We start from the raw sequence: 19,879 nt of genomic DNA on the forward strand, positions 1-19,879 counted from the left end.
GATGAGATGAATTCTAAGGTCTCATGACCTTATATTCTATGAAATCTGGCTTTATAATCCATATTTTTAAAAAGGAAAAAAGTCAGCAGCTGCTGTCTCTTTCCCCCTTTTCAATATCCTGATTATCCTGATGTACTCTATGTTGGTACTCCAAATAGTCATTAGGAAGGCTAGATACTCCAAAGGAAAACAGTCTGACCAAGATCACAATGGTATAAACGGTACAGCCAGGATTCAAACTTTGAACTTCTGGTTTCAAATCTAGAGGCTCTTTCACTCTATCACAACTTTTGCTTTAATTTTATTACCTGGCTTTTGACTTCTCTTGAACAACTTAAGTATAATTATCCCAATTATCCCAAATAAAGAGCTTCAGTTTGTCAGACACTTTCATTCAGACATGTAAATGTACCTGGGCAGCACCAAGAACTATAAAAATGAGATTGGAATAACAACATTTGTGTAATTATTTAAGACTGCAAAGCATTTTCCTCACAAAACTCTGTGAGGTAGGGAGCATAAGTTTTGTTTGATTTACTTTTCAGTTAAGGAAACTGTAGCTCAGAAAGGCTTATTAGCTTGTTTTTGTTAAGCGTCACACAGCTACTAAGTAACAGAAATAGGACTCAAAAACTGTTTTAAATCTAGATCTAGTTCTCATACATATCAGAGTACAAAACTAAAAAACCTAAAAAACAAACCCAGAGAATACCATTTTCAACAACTGAAGTACAGTATTGCCACACATCTCTAGTATTTTTTTTTTTAAATAAAGAATGAACTACCTTCAATCATTTGCTTTCTCTCTCAACTTCAATCTATCTACTGGTGTCTTCCCTGCTACCTATCAACATGCCCAGTTTTCCTCTACCCATCTTCCCTAATCCTTACAAAATTCTCACCTGAATCTTCTGTCTCCTCAAACTACTGTCCTACTCAAACTACTTTTCTCTTCCATAATCAAACTCTGACTTATTTTTCAACTCCTTGCAAACTGGCTTTCAAATTCATCCACAGAAATTATTCTCTCCAAAGCTACCACCTGAAGTATCATCTCTTTAACTACCAACTTTGGTGCTTTTCTCAGGTCTTATCCTTCTTGCTCTCTTCTCTGAATTTTTACAATACTGTTGCTCTCCTTTGGCTGTTTATCTATTTGTCTGATCATTCCTACTGTCTCTACTGCTGTCATCCCTATCACACCTCCTACCATAGGAGTATTCTCAGCTCTGTCCTGGACTCTCTTCTTTTCTTTTCTCAGTCCTCTTAAAAACCTCATCAACTTCCCCAATCATCTCTATATGGATGCTTCCCAGATCTACCCAAAAGAGAGCCCTAGTCTTTCTCCTAAGTTTAGTTCCATTATCACCAAGTGCTCCCATTGGACATTCTGAAGTGGATGTCCTACAGGCATCTCAAACCTAACCTATCCAAAACAAGACTCATCTTGGGTCAAAATTTAAAGTCTCTTCTAACTTTCCTCTTTCTTTGAAGGGGACTACGATACTTATGCAGTTGCCCAGATTCCTAACTCTGGAGTCATACTTAACTCCTTACTCTTCTTTATCCCATACAATGAGTTACTAAATCTTGTTGGCATTTTCTCCATATCAATATCACTTGCATCCTTCCCTTCTGTTCAACTACTACAACTAACTTCCTATTGAAACTTTCCCCCTTCTCTACTCCAAACTCTACACAAGCTTCCAAAGTGACTTTTTAAAAGCACAGGTACAATATCACTTCCTTGCTCACTAAACTCCAATATCTGTCCATTACCTGGAGGATCAAATAAAAACTACTCTGGTATTTAAAGCCTTTCACATCCTAGTTCCAAATGACCTTTTAAATCTACGTTATTCTCCATCTTATTCTCTATAGTCAAATCAAACTAACCTTTTTGATGTTCCTTATACATGACTGTCAATCTCTTGTGTTTGTGCCTTTTTGCACAGGCTGCCCCCACTGAAGGAACGTACTCTCTCTCAGCTGTTTCTTAGAATCCAAGTTTACTTTACTTTGGTTCAAGTGTCATCGTCTATACTAGTTCTTCATCTTTCTTGTGTCATGAACCCCTTTGGCAATCTGGTCTTAAAGCCTAATGTTTTTAAATGAATAAAAGATTTAAAAATGCAGAGGATTACAAAGAAATCACAAAGAAAACTAATTATATTGAAACAGTTATCTAAATATTTTTGAAACGTTCAGAGACCTCCCCACCATTGTGTAAGTACGGCTGTTCAACACAAAGCCCTTTCTGATTCCTCTAGATTTGTGTGCCTTTCTGACCAAAAACAAAGCAAAAACTTTTTACATTTATTCACTTTGTTTAAACTTATATATGTACCCGTCGTCTCCCCAACAGAATCAAATCCTTAAGAGCAAGGATTATTCATTTTCTATCTTTGTATCTCTTGAACCTAGAAAGGTCCTATTGTAAGTGCTTAATAAAAGATTTGTTGATTGATTGATTAATTTCTATCAAGTAAATGGACAGTTTTCCTGAACTTCACTTAGTAATGTGATCTTGTGAAAGAAGTCCTGGGCTCAAATCCATAGTCTTAAGGTTCATATCATGTTCAGCTCACATAACATATGACCTTGGAAAATCCCCCAACTACTCTGCCTATAAAAATGAAGCCCAACTCTAAAAAATATCACTTGCCCTAACTATTTCAGTGTGCTGAGGAAATGAAGGGAGATAACAGATGGTAATTTAATTTTAAACCCTTAACTACCTAGCTAGCTATATAAAAGGTGGTATTCCTGTCTTTTCCCTTCCCTGACTACCCCATATCATGGCTTTCTTCCCCATTTGGCTGAAAACATTTTACTTGGCCAGCTCGCTTTCTATTTTCTATACTATTTTTCCCAATTTTTTTTTGTTTTTTAGAATAAACTGCGGATCAGGTTAAGATTAAGGAGGAAATTCTACCAATCCAAATCTCCCAACTTGCATATTATCAACTAGGAAGTACTGTTGGGAAGATTTCATTCAATAGTTTTATTATTTTTTTTTTTGTTGTTGTAAGTTAGCACTTTTTTTCTGAAACAATCCACTATTCCTGGAGTATAATTTTATATACTGTTAGAGTTGTAGTGCCCTCAAAACTATAAAACTATTTCTTAAGGAAATTTTATGCAATGTTGGAAAACAGAGGTATGTAGCTTCGATACTATAGCATTATCTTATGTTTGCTAAGCAAATATTTTATGAACCAAATTCAGATAAATATTTCACCTGTATTACCTCTCCTGCTAACTGGTTTAAGTCCATCCCTGTAATCATCACCATTTATTTTATTTTTTTTTAAACCATTTTCTTAGACCTATTCTTCACTGGCTTCATGGAAAGAAACAAATTTTGGTTTTTCTCAAAAATCTATCACATTTCTTAGGTTATTTCCCTTTCCTCTGGAGTCAAATCTTCTTAAAATTTGTCCTAACTTCTTCTGACATTCTTATACTCCTCTACCCCAATCACCATTTAATCCTAAATCCCTGGAGAATTTTCAGAAACACAGATTGCGGGGCAGCTGGGTAGCTCAGTGGAGTGAGAGTCAGGCCTAGAGACAGGAGGTCCTAGGTTCAAACCCGGCCTCAGCCACTTCCCAGCTGTGTGACCCTGGGCAAGTCACTTGACCCCCATTGCCCACCCTTACCAATCTTCCACCTATGAGACAATACACCGAAGTACAAGGGCAAAAAAAAAAAAAACAAAAACAAAAAAAAACCCCACAGATTGCAGGGAGTAGGGCAGCTGGGTAGCTCAGTGGATTGAGAGCCAGTCCTAGTGATGGGAGGTCCTAGGTTCAAATCTGGCCTCAGACACTTCCCAGCTGTGTGATCCTAGGCCAAGTCACTTGACCCCCACTGTCTACCCTTACCACTCTTCTGCCTTGGAGCCAATACACAGTATTGACTCCAAGACGGAAGGTATGGCTTAAAAAACAAACAAACAAAAAACCCATGTTGGTTATAAAGACAATAAATAACTTTAGGATTTGTCTTTGACAAGTATCTTATGGCATAGTGTAACTATCAAGTACCATCTTTACCCATATTGTCTTTTTCTGGGGAGACAAGAGGAGTCAGAGCCATGGCTATGTAGCTTTAATCGCCTACTATTCATTAACTACCAACCCACTTCTTGCACACTGTGTGTATCTTTAGTCCTATGATGGATGCCTTATGAATAAACATTAAATACAATATATAAGGATTTTCTAATTAAATATTTATATGGCTGATAGTTACTATTAACTGACTCTTCCTTCATAATGTCTTTTTTGCATTTATTCCTTCCTTATTATGTGAAATCATTTCCATAGCTGTTATATTAAAGAAGGGGAAAGGCAGGGAAAGGCATTTATTAAGTTCCTTCTATGTGCCAGGCACTGTGCTAAGTATTTTACAAATATCTCACAATATTAGGAGCATAGGTACTATTATTATCCCCATTTTACAGCTGAGGAAACTGAGACAGACACAGGTTAAGTGACTTGTCCAGGTTCACAGCTAATAAGTAAGGCTAAATCAACCTGCCTCCAAGTCCAGCACTATACCACCTTGCTACGTCTAAAGTACAAGTTAATAATTTCAGCTGCAAAAGCTTCCATATAAATCTTCTTAAGAATATTCATACTACATTTCAGTGCCAAATTAATCTTAAAATATCCTTTTCATTATAAAAGGCCATGTGACATAAAAGCACTACATGTCTCTAAGCAACACAAATTTCATAATAGTTATTATCTATTATAACCAAACTCCACCATAATATTGTAAAACCTTGCTACAATGTTACTTGGTAAAATTTTAAGCTCAAGGAAGAACAAATTCTGAAATACTCTACAAGAACAAAGTAATCTGAAGTACCAGAGAGTGCTTGAGCTCCTGAGTTAAATGAACTGTTTAATTACTTCGATTTAACAGGCATTTTTGTTGAATAAATACCACTGCCCCTTTACTTGTTCTGCAACCTTGGCCTGAAAGCTCGAGAATCCTTTCTGATTTGCCTTTCTTTCACTCCTTACATTGTCCATTGTTGAATCCTGGCCTCATTTGGAATACTCTAACTCTTCGCTACTCAACAATCTGACTCACACAGCTGCTAAATATTCCTAATGAAAGTTTCATGGTGGTATTTCTCTGATCAAAAATCTTTAGTACTTCCAGATTATCTAGATAATAAAATACAAAAAACCAGTCTAGGTCTGAAATTTAAACTCTTAGGAAGACTTACAATTTTCCTTTCCAGTCTTATTTTACATTTTCCAGTCTTTCTTACAATTTTCCCTTTCACAAAGACTATGTGCCCGTTCAAATCAAACCCATTAGCCATTCTATGAATTTGCTTTCCTGTCTCTTGCTTCCATGCATCTTAAAAATGTTCCCCTTTCCTGGAATACACTTTTCTCTCCTCCCATCTGTCTTTCAGAATCTATCAACTTTAAAGTTTACCTCAAAGTTACCTCTTCTACAAAACCTTCTCTATTTTCTCACCCGCCCACATACCCTGGCTGAAGATGTTCTAGCTTGCCTCCTCGAATTTTCCAACATCATTTTGTTTGAGATTTTTCTAGAATTATTGACTTTTATTTATCTATTTCTAGATTTTTGTCCCTATCACTAGAACATAAGTTCCTCAAGGGCAGGGATGGAGTTTCTTCTCTCTTTATATCTTCAGACCCTAGTAAGCATTTTGTACCCAATATTTGTTGAATTGTTGTATTTATGAGCCAGAGACTATATATTGGGCACAAAAAATAAACTAGTCTCAGACCTTAAAGTGTTTACCTTGGTGGGGAGAGGAGGGTGGTTTGAGAGACTGGAGACAGAAACAGTTACCAGATGAGGAGAATAAGATAAATATATAAATAAGTATGGTACAAGATGGAATGCATCAAGAGGAAAAAAAGAGATTCTGTCCCCATATAACATTATTTTTCCTGAAGCTATTTTTAAATAAATTTTTATAAAACATTAATAAAATGAATTCTAATATTAGGTGAAGAGCATCTGTAGTAAAAAGAACAGTGGATGGGAGGTGGTCTGGGCTCCATCATAGGATTATAGTGTTAGAGTAGGAAGGGCCTAGCTCTGGCTGTTACTAACTAGGTATGTAATCTCAGGCAAATCATTTAGTTCCTCAGTTTCATTTGTAAAATCAGAATACTAGCCTATATGAATTCCATATAACTTAAAATTCAAATTCAACAATCAATCACTAAATGTTCATTAATGAGGTACATGTTAGGCAATGGGAATACAAGTATAAGACATTGAAGTAATCCCCCTACTTCTAAGGTCTTTGCTATTACGGAGAAGGTAATCAGTACATACAGCATAAATATTAAAGTAAATTTAAAAAATATATCAAAGTTAAAAACAAAGTAGTCTGGGAGGAAATGTACTAGCAGTTAGGAAGATCAGGAAAAGGTTCCTGTTTTCATGATGGTGCTTAAATTGTGTCTTAAAAGAAGAGTAGGAGATGGGACATGAATTGCTATGCATACTGAACAGAGAGGACAATTTTGCTGGATCAGAGAGTGAAAAAAGCAGCACCAAATGTCAGACTTGCACTTAAGGAAAACCACTTTATAGATTGGATTGCAGGAAGCTTTGAGAGAGGGAGACCAATTAGGGAGATTTTGTAATAATCTAGGCAAGAAGAGATTGTGGCCTGAGCTAAAGTGGAAGCTGTGTGAAAAGAGAGAAAGGGGTTATTAAATAAGAGATGTTGTGAATGTAGAAATGGCAATATTTGAAAACTGACCAATTATATGGGATGGTGAGGCAGGAATCAATGATAATCCAAGTACTATGAACTTGAAACATGGGGAAATAGTTATGCCTTTGACAGAAATTGGAAAATCTGGAAGAAGGGAGAGTTTGGGAAGTGAGTAAATTCAGTTACACAAGTTGAGTTTGAGATGTTTCCAGGTTTGTTAGACATCTGAGTTTATTCTGGAAGACCAGAGACAAAAAAACAGTCTCCTACCCAGAGAAATTCACCTTCTACTTAGTGATAAAACTTGCAAACAGATACATAAATGCAAGACAATTTGAGGGATCACTTTAGGAAGATTAAGAAAGGGAGATTCTTATAAGAGGTGATACTTGGCCTATGCTTTAAAGGAAATTAAGTATTCTAAGAGGCAGAGATAAGAAATGAGTGCATTTTAGGTTTCAGGACAACCAATACAAAAGTATGGAAGTAGGAGATAGAATGCTAAATTTGAGAAACAGCAAGTGGGTCCATTTATCTGGAATAGAAAGTATATGAAGGGGAATAACATAAAATGTTTGGAAAGGTAAGCTGGAGCCAGACTGTGAAAAGCTTTAAATGCTAAGCAGAGTTTTTATGTTGTCCTACAAGAAATAGAAGTCACCAAAGATTCTCAAGCAGGTGAATGACATTGTCAGACCTGTACTTAGGGAGATTATTTTGTTAAGTGTTTTCTTTTCTTCTAAAAAAAATTTTTAAGGTTAAAATTTTCTTCCTCTGTCTTCCCCTCCCCCATACAATGAGGGTCCCATTACATATGTGGTCATACTAAATATCTCTATATTAGCCATTTGTGAAAGCAAAAAAAAAAAAAAAAAGGTTCTAATCCACACTCAGAGTTCATTAGATCTCTCTCTCTAGAGGGGGGCAGAATTTTTCATCATGAGTACTTTGGAATTGTCATAGATCATATGTGTTGATTAGACTAGGTAGTTTTTTCAAAGTTGATTTTCATTGTAATATTGCTATTATGGTATATAATGTTCTTCTAGTTCTGCTCATTTCAATTTGTACCAGCTCCTATAAATCTAAGATTTTTTTAAGTCCCTATGTAGAGAGTGGATTGGTAAGAGAAGAGGCTGGCAGTAGGGAGACAATGCAGAAGACTGTTAACAATAGTCTAAGCAAGCAGTAACACCAACCAGTACTAATTGTGGTTGCTATGGAGAGATGGGGACAAATGCATGAAATATTGCAGAAGTAAATTCACAAGACTTATCAACTGATTACATATAGGGAATCAGGAATAAGGGAGTAAATCTAGTACCACTATACCAAACTGCCTCCCCATTAATTTTCCCCTATGTGTGGCTCTTCTGAAAGATTCTATATTTTGCTAATGTCCTAATATGCTTTAATACTAACTGATGCAAAGTAGCAGAACCAGGAAAATAAAATATACAACAACTGCAATGTAACTGGAAAAAAACAAAACTGAAACCTCTATATCAAAAAATGTTAACTAAAGGCTATGAAATGACCAAGCTTGATATCCACACTTATCCTCACTCTACTCCTGGATTATATGAGAATGCACCTCCCTCCCTTCTCTGGAGAGGTAAAACATAGTTTATACTATCAGACTTGATGCATGGATTGGTTTATTACTTTTTCTGAACTGCTTACTGTTTTTTTCTTAGTTATAAGAAATGGCTCTCTGAGTCTAGGATGGGAAGAAGAGATATTTGAAAATGAAGGTGATTAAAAAAAAGGCAAAAGATATCAGCAACAAATTTAAAATTTTTATTTCAGTTGATTTAATTATCTCCCTCAGAGGGAAATAAACTGAACCCTAGTCGCATCTTCTTTACAACCAAAACCCAATCTTACATATAACAAAAAATCTTTGTGGTAGCAGTCTGTGTTACTTACAGACAGAGGTGAAATTAGTCCACTTCTAGATGTAGTAGATTACAGTTTGCTAACAGGAAATACCTGCACAAGTCTGAACCCTGTCACTCCTACCCACACTAGTGCAGAGGCCGGATGGCTAGTGGGATCTAGTAAATGATCTTACTAATAAACAAAGAACAGAAAGGGAGGTGTGGAGTAGCAATAGAAAGCTGAAATTTGTGGAGGGAAGGAGTGGAAATCTTTGTAAAAAACAAGAATTCTTAATAGAATCTTAGTCTGGGTTATCTGGTGGAAGAATTAGTGAAATAGTATGGAAGCTTATGTCATATCCCTCCAATCAGGTTAGGAATGTAGTATTGTATTGCTAAACACAGTGACCTGCATATAGTATTCACTTAGTAAATATGATATTCTTAACCTCTGGCCTAATGATTCCATTTCTGGGTATATACCCACCCCAAGGTAGTAAAAGACAGAACAAAAATCCATTATATATATATTTAAATATACATAGCAAAATTTTCTGGAAGAACAGGGAACAAAGCAAGTTCCTGACAAACAAAAAATAGTCATGTTATGTTTTTTAAACTCATGCCTTCAATCTTAGAATCAATGCTGTGTATTGGTTCCAAGGCAGAAGAGAGGTATGAGCTAAGCAATGGGGGTTAAGTGACTTGCTCAGGGTTACACAGCTAGAAGTGTCTGAGGCCAGATTAGAACCTAGAACCTCCCATCTCTAGGCCTGGTTCTCAATCCACTGAGCTATCCAGCTGCCCCCTGAAAAATAGTTTTAAAAATAGTAATGGGAAAAAAAATTTTTTTTAAACATTTACCTTCTGTCTTAGAATCAATACTGTGTATCAGCTCCAAGGCAGAAGTGCAGTAAGGGCTAGGCAATGGGGGTGAAGTGACTTGCCCAGGGCCACATAGCTAGGAAGTGTCTGAGGTCACATTTGACAGGACTTCTCATCACTAGGCTGGCTCTCAATCTACTGACTCACCTAGCTTCCCCCTAATGAAATATTATCATAAGGTAAGAAATGATATGGGGCAGTGTCACATAGATTAGATTAGAATCAAATTAGGAATCAGGAAGACCTGGATTCTAATCTTGCCTCCAACACATACTGATGACTATGTGACCCTGGACCCATCACTTAATTCCCTGTCTCAGGTCCTGAATTTCTCTGAGACTAAGTTGCAAAACTGAAAACAATATTCATTGGTAGTATGTATGGGGAGTTCCCTACACCAATGAATTCACAGGTTTGGGAAAAAAAGAATAGGAAGAATTCAGTTAATTCTGTATGAACTGATACAGAGTGAGATAAGCAAAACTATGACAATAATTTATATAACAGAAATGGAAAAATATCACTAAAATGAAGTCAAGCTCTAACTTAAAAAAAAAATAATAAAAGCATAGTTCTTCCCCCAAAAAGCAAAAGATTAGGCCATGGCTTCTGGGATAGTTTGTTAATCTCTCTCTTTGTCACAAAGGAGGGTTCAATCTAGTGGGATATGGGGAGCAAATAAGACAAAAAGCATCAATACATACATGTGTGCATGTATGTATGAATAAATCAGAAAATTGACCATATATAGCTATTTTAAGTAGCTTGAAGTATTAACCTTTCTTCAGGGACTAGGAGCTCCACTTCCATGAGCCCTGCTCACTGTCCTCTCCAGGAGCAAAGCAAAATTTATCACTCCTAGCTATACCCAGGGTCTTTTTTTTGTTGGTGCAGGGTTCCATGCTTAAAATCCTCCTCATTAAGAAGGTCTGGTAGCAAATCAGATCAGGTGGAATGAACCTGGATAGAACATGGATTGTTCCCATATCTCCCTAGAGCAGCCGGTATTCTCAGAGGCCTTTGACAACTACTATTAAAGCCTTTCCCAATCTCCCAATATCTTATCTGTACATAGTGGTTTGCATGTTGCCTCCCCTAATAGACTGTGAGATCCTTGACAGAAGGAACAAGAAAGTTGTTTCTGTTTTAGAAGGATGAGGTGGAGGGGTAGCTTTTTTTTGTGTCCCCATGGACATAGCACAGTGCCTAGAACATAATAAAAGTTTAATAAATGCTTGTTAACTTGACCATTGTTGTAACAGTAACCTGGCCACAAGCATCAATCTCACCAGCATATCCAAAATATCAAATGTGCCAGCAATGAAGGTGTCAATGCTCTGAAAGTTAAAGTCAATATAGAATACTGGCACTGATATCTGAGTTAGTAAACTAGGGGAAATTTTTTTTGATTTGTAAATTCATAACTTAGTTGTTGCATAACTTCTGTAATTGTCAATAAGGAAGCTTTTAGAACAGAGATGAAGAAGCCAGTTTTAATGACATTTTTGCTAAGTTACCTGAACTTCTTTACAGAAGCCAATTCTCCCTGTCCTACGTTAACACTAAAAATGCTTACAGATGTACTACTTAATAAGCATTCTAAAACTGCAGATATGGGACCTGGCTCCTAAGACTGAGGATGAAGGAAGATCGTAGACATATTTCAATTCCAAAAAGATTTTCTAAAAAACTTTTAAAGAAATTGCCACTGAGATATCAATAAGGTACAATAACTTATCCTGTTTTTTCAGTCTTAACATTCAATTTATTATTCTAGTTACATATATAACTAATTTTCTGGAATCAATCTTTCTTTTCCCAAAAAAATTCAAGATCAGATTGTATGTTATCCTAGACCAGTGATGGCAAACCTATGGCATGCAGAGGGCTCTCTGTAGGCACGAGGTTGCAACCCCTCCCCCATTCGTTACTAGAAAGGCAAAGGCAGAGGGCCTCAGGTGGAGCTGTTCCCTTTCCCCTTTCCACTGACATTTTTTCACATCCCCCATCCTTCTGCCAAGCAGCCTAATGCTTCCTCTCTCCCCTGTGTGTGATAAGGGGCAGAGTGCCCAATACTTGGTGGGTGGGTGGGTGGGTGCAAGCACTTGGGGGGAACTTTAAAAGGTTCACTATCACTTTCCTAGACCATGGATTTTTCACTTTTTTTTTGTGTCACAGATGCTTTTGGCAATAAGAGGAAGTCTGGACCCTGTCTCAGAATGTTTAAAAAAACATAAAATTCAATACACAGGATTACAAAGGTAAGCAATTATACTGAAATAGTTATCCAAACATAAAAAAAAGTTAAGAATTCATCCTAGACTATACCTGCCTTAGAATTTCTCTATTTTAGATGATTTTATACCAACATATATCTTAAGAATGGAGGGAAATACTTGTAGTTTACAACTGATTTCTTCATGTAGGATCCTGCTGCTACAAAGACACTGATGAATTCCCAATTCTAACTATTATGAATGTAAAATTTATTTGCCAATAAATATTTTAATTTTTTAACCTGAACTATTATAAAGCAATATGAAAATAATAATAAAAAATATTACCTCAATTTTTAAAAAGTGTATGTCAATTAACTAGACATTCAAACAGGTTAATTTATATTTCACTTCAATTTACTCAATGAAAAGGACTCAACTAGGAAAAAAACAACTTAAAAGAAACTCATGTCTGTTGTTTCAACTGGAATTCGAGGTGACAAAATTACATGCACATATTGAAACCATAAAGAATAATTTTTCAGGGCTAAGCAAGCCACAAAAAGTTCTCACAAGCACAAATAGTTGATAATTGCTTGAATACATGGGAGCAACTGTTTACTTCTCCATTCTTTTAAAACACATTATAAATTTTATTCTCACGTTTAAAGACTTTTAGGTCTCCAACATGAGATTCAAGAGGTAATAGTGAACGACAGAGGGATAGCTCTATTGTCAGAAAAATGGGCTCAAATCTTGCATTCAACATATATGTGTAAACAGTAAGACCCTGATCATATCACTTAATCTTTCATTGCCTCAAAAACCTCTCTAAAACCATAACTGTCAATAGAGTTACTTAATGACATTGATAAGATGAGTTCACCTAAAAAGATAAAAAAGCTGGTGTGGGCCCTCTCACCTATGGGTATCGCACAAAAACCTTAAGTACACACTTTTTTGTTAGTCCCTATGAAATAGCAGACCATCTAGTAAAAGTAATCTTAAAATCCTGAATACTGTATCTTAGTAATAACATGTTTTATTGTCTTTCACATTCAACTCAATAAGCATTTATTGATATTTAAAGATAACTGTTATTGACCAACCCTGAATAGGATATGCCCTATAAATTGCTGATCTGTTTGTTTATTTTTTAAGAGGAATAGACTGCTCCAAGTCATGCCTTTTTCTCCAAACCTTACCCATCCATCTGACCTCCACTATAAAGGAAAGAAGATAAAATTCTTCCTTGATTGTTCTTGGCCACCACTAAAGTCCCTCCCTTCTCCTTTGAACTCTCAGAAGCATTTATAACTTGTACCACATAATTTATCACTTAAATATAAGTGGTTATATTATAATCCCTAGATTAGTTCAATCTCCTTATTTATACTGTAAGGTCCTTGTAAGGCAGAAATCTCACAATTTCATTCCTATACAGTACCTAGCACAATGCTGAGCTCAAATGCCTGCTGAACAAGACCTTGAGTTCTATGAATATCTTTGGCCAAAGACAAAGCCTTCCCCCTTCCCCCAGCTGATTGGAGTTATTGGAAGAATAGTTTTTGGCTAAAGCATTTCTTCTGTTTCAAGCTAAAATAGTTTGAAAGAAAATTAATCTCAGTTCATTGTTAGGCTCATTTGACTGGTCAGTAGGCACAACTGGAGTACTGAACAAGTTTGATACATAAACAAGCTAATATGTATCTGAGTTCTCAATTCAATTCCCACTAGAAATAGGTTATTGCTTAGTAGATTAATCATTCATTGCTGAACATTTATAGATGATATGTGCAAATAAAATAAAGGGAAGGCCTGGCACACAGAAATGAAATGTTCCCCATACATACTCTTGAATGATGAGAACCCCATTCAAATTGTGAAAACCTATTTCTAATGTTCAAAGAGTCAATTTTATCACAGCTCTGCTCTAAAAGTCCCCTGCTAAGGAGTGAGAGGGTCAATGATTAGGTATAGAAGTTCGGTCAGTGTTCCCAGTCCTTACCAAGTTAGTGTTGACATCTGCAAGGAACAAATGTGGCCCCCAAAGCTGAAACAGCTGAAAAGTGAAAGGAGTTGGTTGATTTCCAACTAACTAGCAAGCACATCTGAAACAAAACACGTTGTCCTTACCCAATGATAAGTGTGGTTAGAAGGAAATAAATAGTTCAATGGAAGCCCTACACCATATGCCTACCAGAGCTTGTCATCAACAGCCTGGAGAAATCAGTTGAAAAATGGCCTCCTTCCACCCTAAAAAACTCTGTAACTACTTAGCACTTCAAATGGGTTCTTTTGCTCTCAGGATAAATGATTTTTGATAGGGGCACAAAACATTTAGAGCAACCATGGGCTGTGCTATGGTATTTTTGAGGCTTCGTTTCCAAGAGACAAAAAGTTGGACAGTGTCATTTGGACGAATCCCCTTATAATTTGGCAGCCTGGACTGATTATTATTAACAGGCAGAAGAATAATAGCTTATTTATTCCCACCACCCCACTTTTCAAATAAACAAGGTAAATCACACACAATATGTTTGACATGTAGATTTTAATGAAACAGTAGCTTATACTTGCAAATTATTTGCCAATGCACTTTAAAAATACAATCAATAAAAATAAAAAATAATCTACTCTAGAGAAAAGCAGAAATAAAATAAACCAAACATCTTTTAAAGACAACAAAAAATCTCGCACAGACTGCATTAGGAACATTGGGTTTTTTTCTTCTCTCTCTCTTTTTTTAAAAATTAAAAAACTTACCCTGAAGAGATTTCCCCAATCCCTGGCCCAGCTTCCACCCATGTTTCTGGAGTAAGCGGTGTCCAATATTATCCTGACAGACAGAACAGAAAGACAAACCAAAAATATTCCAATAATATATTCTTCCCCTCCTACCAACATTTAAACACGTGATGAGCAAAAGATAACTCTACATATAAGCATGCAAAAAACTGCTAACAGGGCAAATATGCCCAATAAAAGGGAAATAATAAATGTCAAAAAACTGCTGGCTAGTATTTTTCCAGGGGAAGAACATATGGGTAAGGGTACTTTCTGATGGTGTGCTGGGCAACTTTTGTGCATAACACTTTCAAAAGGAAAAAAAAAGTGGGAGAAAATAAAAGTTTATCAATAAAAAATGACATTAAAAAGCATAAAATCAAGCTACTTATACAATCATATCCATCACCTAGACAGCACCACTTTAAGATTTTGTAAAAAGAAAATCTACATTGTGTTTAGTCATTTTGTTTGTGTGTCAGGCTTTCATGATACGAAGTAAGTTGTAAGTGCAAGACTGCCCCACCACTAGAAACGAAAACACAATCAGAGCAAAATCCAGGCTAGACTTGATTGGGTTTTATATATATATAATATAAATATATAAACTAGCATGCAGCCAATATTAAACTGAAAAAACAGTGAGGTTAGTAAAACAAGAAAGTAAATTGATTAAACAAAAAAATTAAATAAAATGAGTTCAAGCACAGACTGGGTGATGCATTTCAACATGTAGTCTAACAAAAATGCTAAGATGTTAGAATGAAACAGGCCTAGCAATAAGTTAACAGGAACCATTAGTGCATGTAGGGGAAAAAACAACAAACATAATGTCTCATCTTCCTAAGGAGCACTGAAGAAACAGTTTTTTTTATATAAAATGGGTTGAAAAGACATTGGAAACAACAATTAAATGTCAGCTATTGGATGAGGGGTGAAGAGTCATAAGCCTTTTTACTTGATCACTTGTCAAGTTAGCTACTGATCTATTATCATGCCAGGCTTCAATAAACATTTGCTGTAACTGAAAGTGTGTGGATGTTTTTTAAAAACTCGTTACCAACCACGTACTTGTTAGGTATGTCACAATAGTTAAATTAATTTAGCAGTGTAAGTCTAAAAATAAATTCTTTAATTTCCAATCTAAATTCCTAAAGTCAATATATGCCCACAGATCTCTGAACTAAATATCTTAGAACCACGTGGCTACTGACCTGCTTTGTAGTGTGAAATAACATACACCTTGGCACCACAGAGGTGAGAAATACTGCCTCTGTTATTCTTTCTCAAAGGTTAAGTGAGAATAATCTGCTGACAGCAACATTTAAAAAACAAAATTTCTGCTAAAAAAATTCCTACACTAGAAATAGAAGTTCCAAAATGAAATAAAAGATATTTGCAAGCCTACAAAATGCCGGCAATCCTTAAAGATAAAACACTAGAAATTTTTTAAAAAGAAAATGGGAAAGTTAGATCTTAGATCATTTGGGCTCAAATATGAGTCTTATTATATACAGTCAGTTTTCATGAATGATGGATTAATTCCACTCTGATAACAAAGAAGGCTCAGCACCTAGCTGGAACAGATTTCTTCCAAGTAAAGTTAGGTGCCTGATAAACAGTAACAATTTCAAGTAGAAATTTAAGGCCTATATAGGAAGGGTATCAGTAGGGAAAGAAAGGAACATAAACACTAATTTTCCCATGTGAAGCTCCAAGGCATAATAAAACATTTTATGTGTTTTCAATATAGACAAACTTACCTTATTCAATCCTAGTTTTACATTATAGTTCCTATAAATGCAGGGTTCTAATGTACTTGTATACTACAGGTGATTGTGGGTTTAGAGGACTAGATTAAGCAACTGCTAAATCTTTAACATACTATTATTTTGCTACTCTACCTAATAGAGATTTGGAGACTTAATCAATGCTGACAAAAATTGCTGGTTTTTTAAAAAAGAGAAAATGACAATCTTTTGCTAAGTGGAGATGAGACATTATGCTGACTGTATTGTATTATGAATGCACTAAAATAAACAGACAGATGAAGCAGTATGCTATTTCCAAAAGCAGTGCAAGTGGAGTGAAAGCATTTCCATACGAACCTGGCTTTAAAAACTGGGCTGTCAAAAGAACAGTTAAATGTAACACAAAGTAAGAAACTGTCCAATCACTAATGGTCTTTTTTTGTCTTGTTTTCAATTCACTGCTTGCAAGTAATGTATTTATTAAAGAAGAGTGAAAGCATAAAGTAAATTCACGAGTCAAGACCAGCTGAGAGATTCAAGAGCAGCGTGTTGTGACTGACACAGTGAAGGGAATAACAAATGTTAAAGGGAGAAGAGTAGGGAAAAGAAAAATTTAGGAAGGTTATACACATTAGCACCAACTTTTACAAACCACTCAAGAGGGTGGCTATGACCTCTTAGAAAAAGGTTTAAGTTTTAGCTATAAGGATCTCTATTATAACACATAGTTTCACTTGTTTCCTAAAATAAAAATTTAGATAAAGGAATTTGGGGATAGATAAAAATGGGTTCTACTTACTTAAGTCTATTTTTCTAGTTCTGAAAAGGCAATGAAACTGTTGGGAGCAAAAACGTCAATATATGCTAACATTTAGTTAGCATTTCCTTCTGAATGCAGCGAAGGTAATGGCAATGATGGCAGAATAGGTTATTTCTCTCCTAGCACTTTCTTAGTGGAAATTTTCCTACCTGTGACTAGAGCAAATGAGAAACAATAGTCACTCATCCTTTTACCCTAGAACATTATTTGTTTCTTGCTGGGGAAGATCAGAGTTAGAAATGAACTGACAAGAGAATCAATATTCAATACAACTCTTTTCTTCCAGGAGAAGCAATCATGTATTGTTAGTGTTTTCAGGGCCAGCAGGCCTTAGATCAGGTAAAATGATGGAGTCAAACAAATTATTTTATCATGAAATGCTCTTGACCATCTCAACACTCTCTCCCCAACACCTGCTCCAACAAATATTTACTAATCCACTCTCTCTCTTATGGGTAATATTTCTGTTTTCCCCCAGCTATTTTCCAGGAACATTTAAATAATATAAGCTCCTTGAAGAAAAAGGTTGTCTCCCTTTTGTGTTTGTATTCCAGTGCACAGTATAATGCTTGAACATAGTTTAAGTTTGTTGAATTGAACTGTATCACTTGGAAACTTTATGGTTCCCATGGACAATCTAGAGAAGAGCAGCACTGGAAATGGATATTTCTTTTTTTTCTTCTTTTTTTTTTAACCCTTACCTTCCATCTTGGAGTCAATATTGAGTATTGGCTCCAAGGCAGAAGAGTGGTAAGGGTAGTCAATGGGGGTCAAGTGACTTGCCCAGGGTCACACAGCTGGGAAGTGTCTGAGGCCAGATTTGAACCTAGGACCTCCCATCTCTAGGCCTGGCTCTCAATCCACTGAGCTACCTAGCTGCCCCCGAATAATATTTCTTGCTATACAGAAGGATTAGAAATCCTTTCTCAAAATTGCTTATAAAAGTGCAAAAATTCAGGTTCAATTATAAACTTATAAAAGTCTGAAACTAATATTAGGGACAATTTTCTCTTCTACCACAGACTAGGTTTTGATTAGTGAAGAGACAGAAGGGTTGGGCTGCTACTAAGTACATCTGAGGGATCAATCAGCAAGTATTTGTTAAGTGCCTACTATATCTAAGCACTGAGCTAGAGCTGAGAATATAAGAAAAAATATGTAACAAATTCAACTCACGGGAGCTTTATAGTCTAATGGGCATCTATCTGCAAAGAAATATTCCTTGTGAACTGGTAACAAATAAGACAATCCAGGCATGCATGCTTTCCCAAGGATACTCTGAAAAATGTCAGTCTTTCAGAGGATCCAGTGGAGAAGATCAGTTTCCACACTTTATTTGTGTGTTACTATCTATATCTATGATTCTAATGTTGGCAATCCTTGTTCAATGTCACTTTGAGGGACATGAACCATGAAATACCTCTAGCTCTGGCTGGTACAAGATAAGAATCCAAATTCATTTCATAAAGGTCACATTTCAGTAGGTCCCTTCTTTTTGCATTTCTGAACCATTGTATAATATATCTGCAATATTTTTTGGAACTTATTCTCTCTTTATTTCATGCCTTTCTATAAGGAGAGGGGAGAAGGAGACAGTGTTATGGAAAGCAGATAGCAGAGTGTGTTTTTAAACAGAAATAAGATGATTTAGGTGGGAAAATCCTTGCAATCATGAAGCATGTGCTTACATTAAAAAAAACCAGTATGAAAAAAAATATATTTAATACCAGAAATAAAAATAATGCATTGCCAATCCTTTGAACCATTCCTCAATAGTTTTATTTGTGAATTATATCCTAAGCAGTGAATTCCTGGGACTTTATTCTGCCCCATGAAACTATATTTGACCATCAATCTGTGCAATAGGAACTTTGGGGAAATGCTAAGATATGAATCAAAATTTATGTAAGGCTGATTCTAAGTTTCTATGACTAGATACAAAAAAAATTTTAAGTAAAATCAAATGTATTTTAGACAAATAACTAGCTAAAATTAGTTTCATATTAATTTCTATTTTAGTTGACAGCCACATTATGTTATATTCTTACTTCATTTAAAAAAAAAATGGCAAACCTCTTGAGTGGATTGTAAGCTTTGCTGACTGTGTATTGAGAAATCCATAAGCAAGGACTGGATGCTACTGAGTGAACCCATGCAAACAACAGGTTGTAAAAGATTCCCAAAACAAAATCTATAGCTCACTACAGATGACACAATGAAGACTAGAGAGAAAAGCCAAATAGTAATGCTACACCATTCAGCTCCAAGAAGCACATTATTTATAGTGCAATCCACATATGGCCAACTGCTAAATGTCAAATCAGTAGTCTTATAAAGTTACAATTTGGAACTAACGGAGTCCATAGATCCAGAAAGATATGCAAAGTGACAAAAATCAAACTTGAAAGTTTAAAGGGACAAAAATGCAACTGAATGTAGTTTCTTTAACTATAGTTGGACATAGTCATTTTCCCCAACAAGCAGCAACTAGAATCTAAGGATTTCATGGATTTTTCAAAACCTGTTCAGTCAACCTGACTGCTCTGGGGAAAGGATTTTATCAGCTAAATGTAGCCACAAGCACAAACTAATGGATGATATAAAATTTAACTTGTACAGTATAATGACAGTTTAGTTTAACTCTCTGTTGCAGGCAGCATAACGTAAGGACTAAGCATTCATTCCTCTACTCTGACCTCATTTAAGAATTGAGAAAAATTTCCTAAGGAAATCAATCCAATTGATTCAAGGGTACTGTGGAATTCAAAAAATTCATGTGCTATAGATCAAACTAATACTTTTTTCTT

The 19,879-nt window shown here is 35.7% G+C and overlaps 1 protein-coding gene across 1 annotated transcript in view; it reads right to left on the reverse strand.

Annotated features, from left to right (window-relative positions):
• The window catches only part of GPATCH8 (G-patch domain containing 8), a 112,028-nt gene that overhangs the window by 41,431 nt on the left and 50,718 nt on the right, over nucleotides 1-19,879 (reverse strand). The window contains exon 3 of the mRNA XM_044671996.1: nucleotides 14,481-14,553. Within this exon, the coding sequence (XP_044527931.1) occupies nucleotides 14,481-14,553 (73 nt within the window). The remainder of the gene's footprint in view (nucleotides 1-14,480; nucleotides 14,554-19,879) is intronic.

This window comes from Gracilinanus agilis, chromosome 4, assembly GCF_016433145.1.
Source record: "Gracilinanus agilis isolate LMUSP501 chromosome 4, AgileGrace, whole genome shotgun sequence".
Taxonomy (NCBI): domain Eukaryota; kingdom Metazoa; phylum Chordata; class Mammalia; order Didelphimorphia; family Didelphidae; genus Gracilinanus; species Gracilinanus agilis.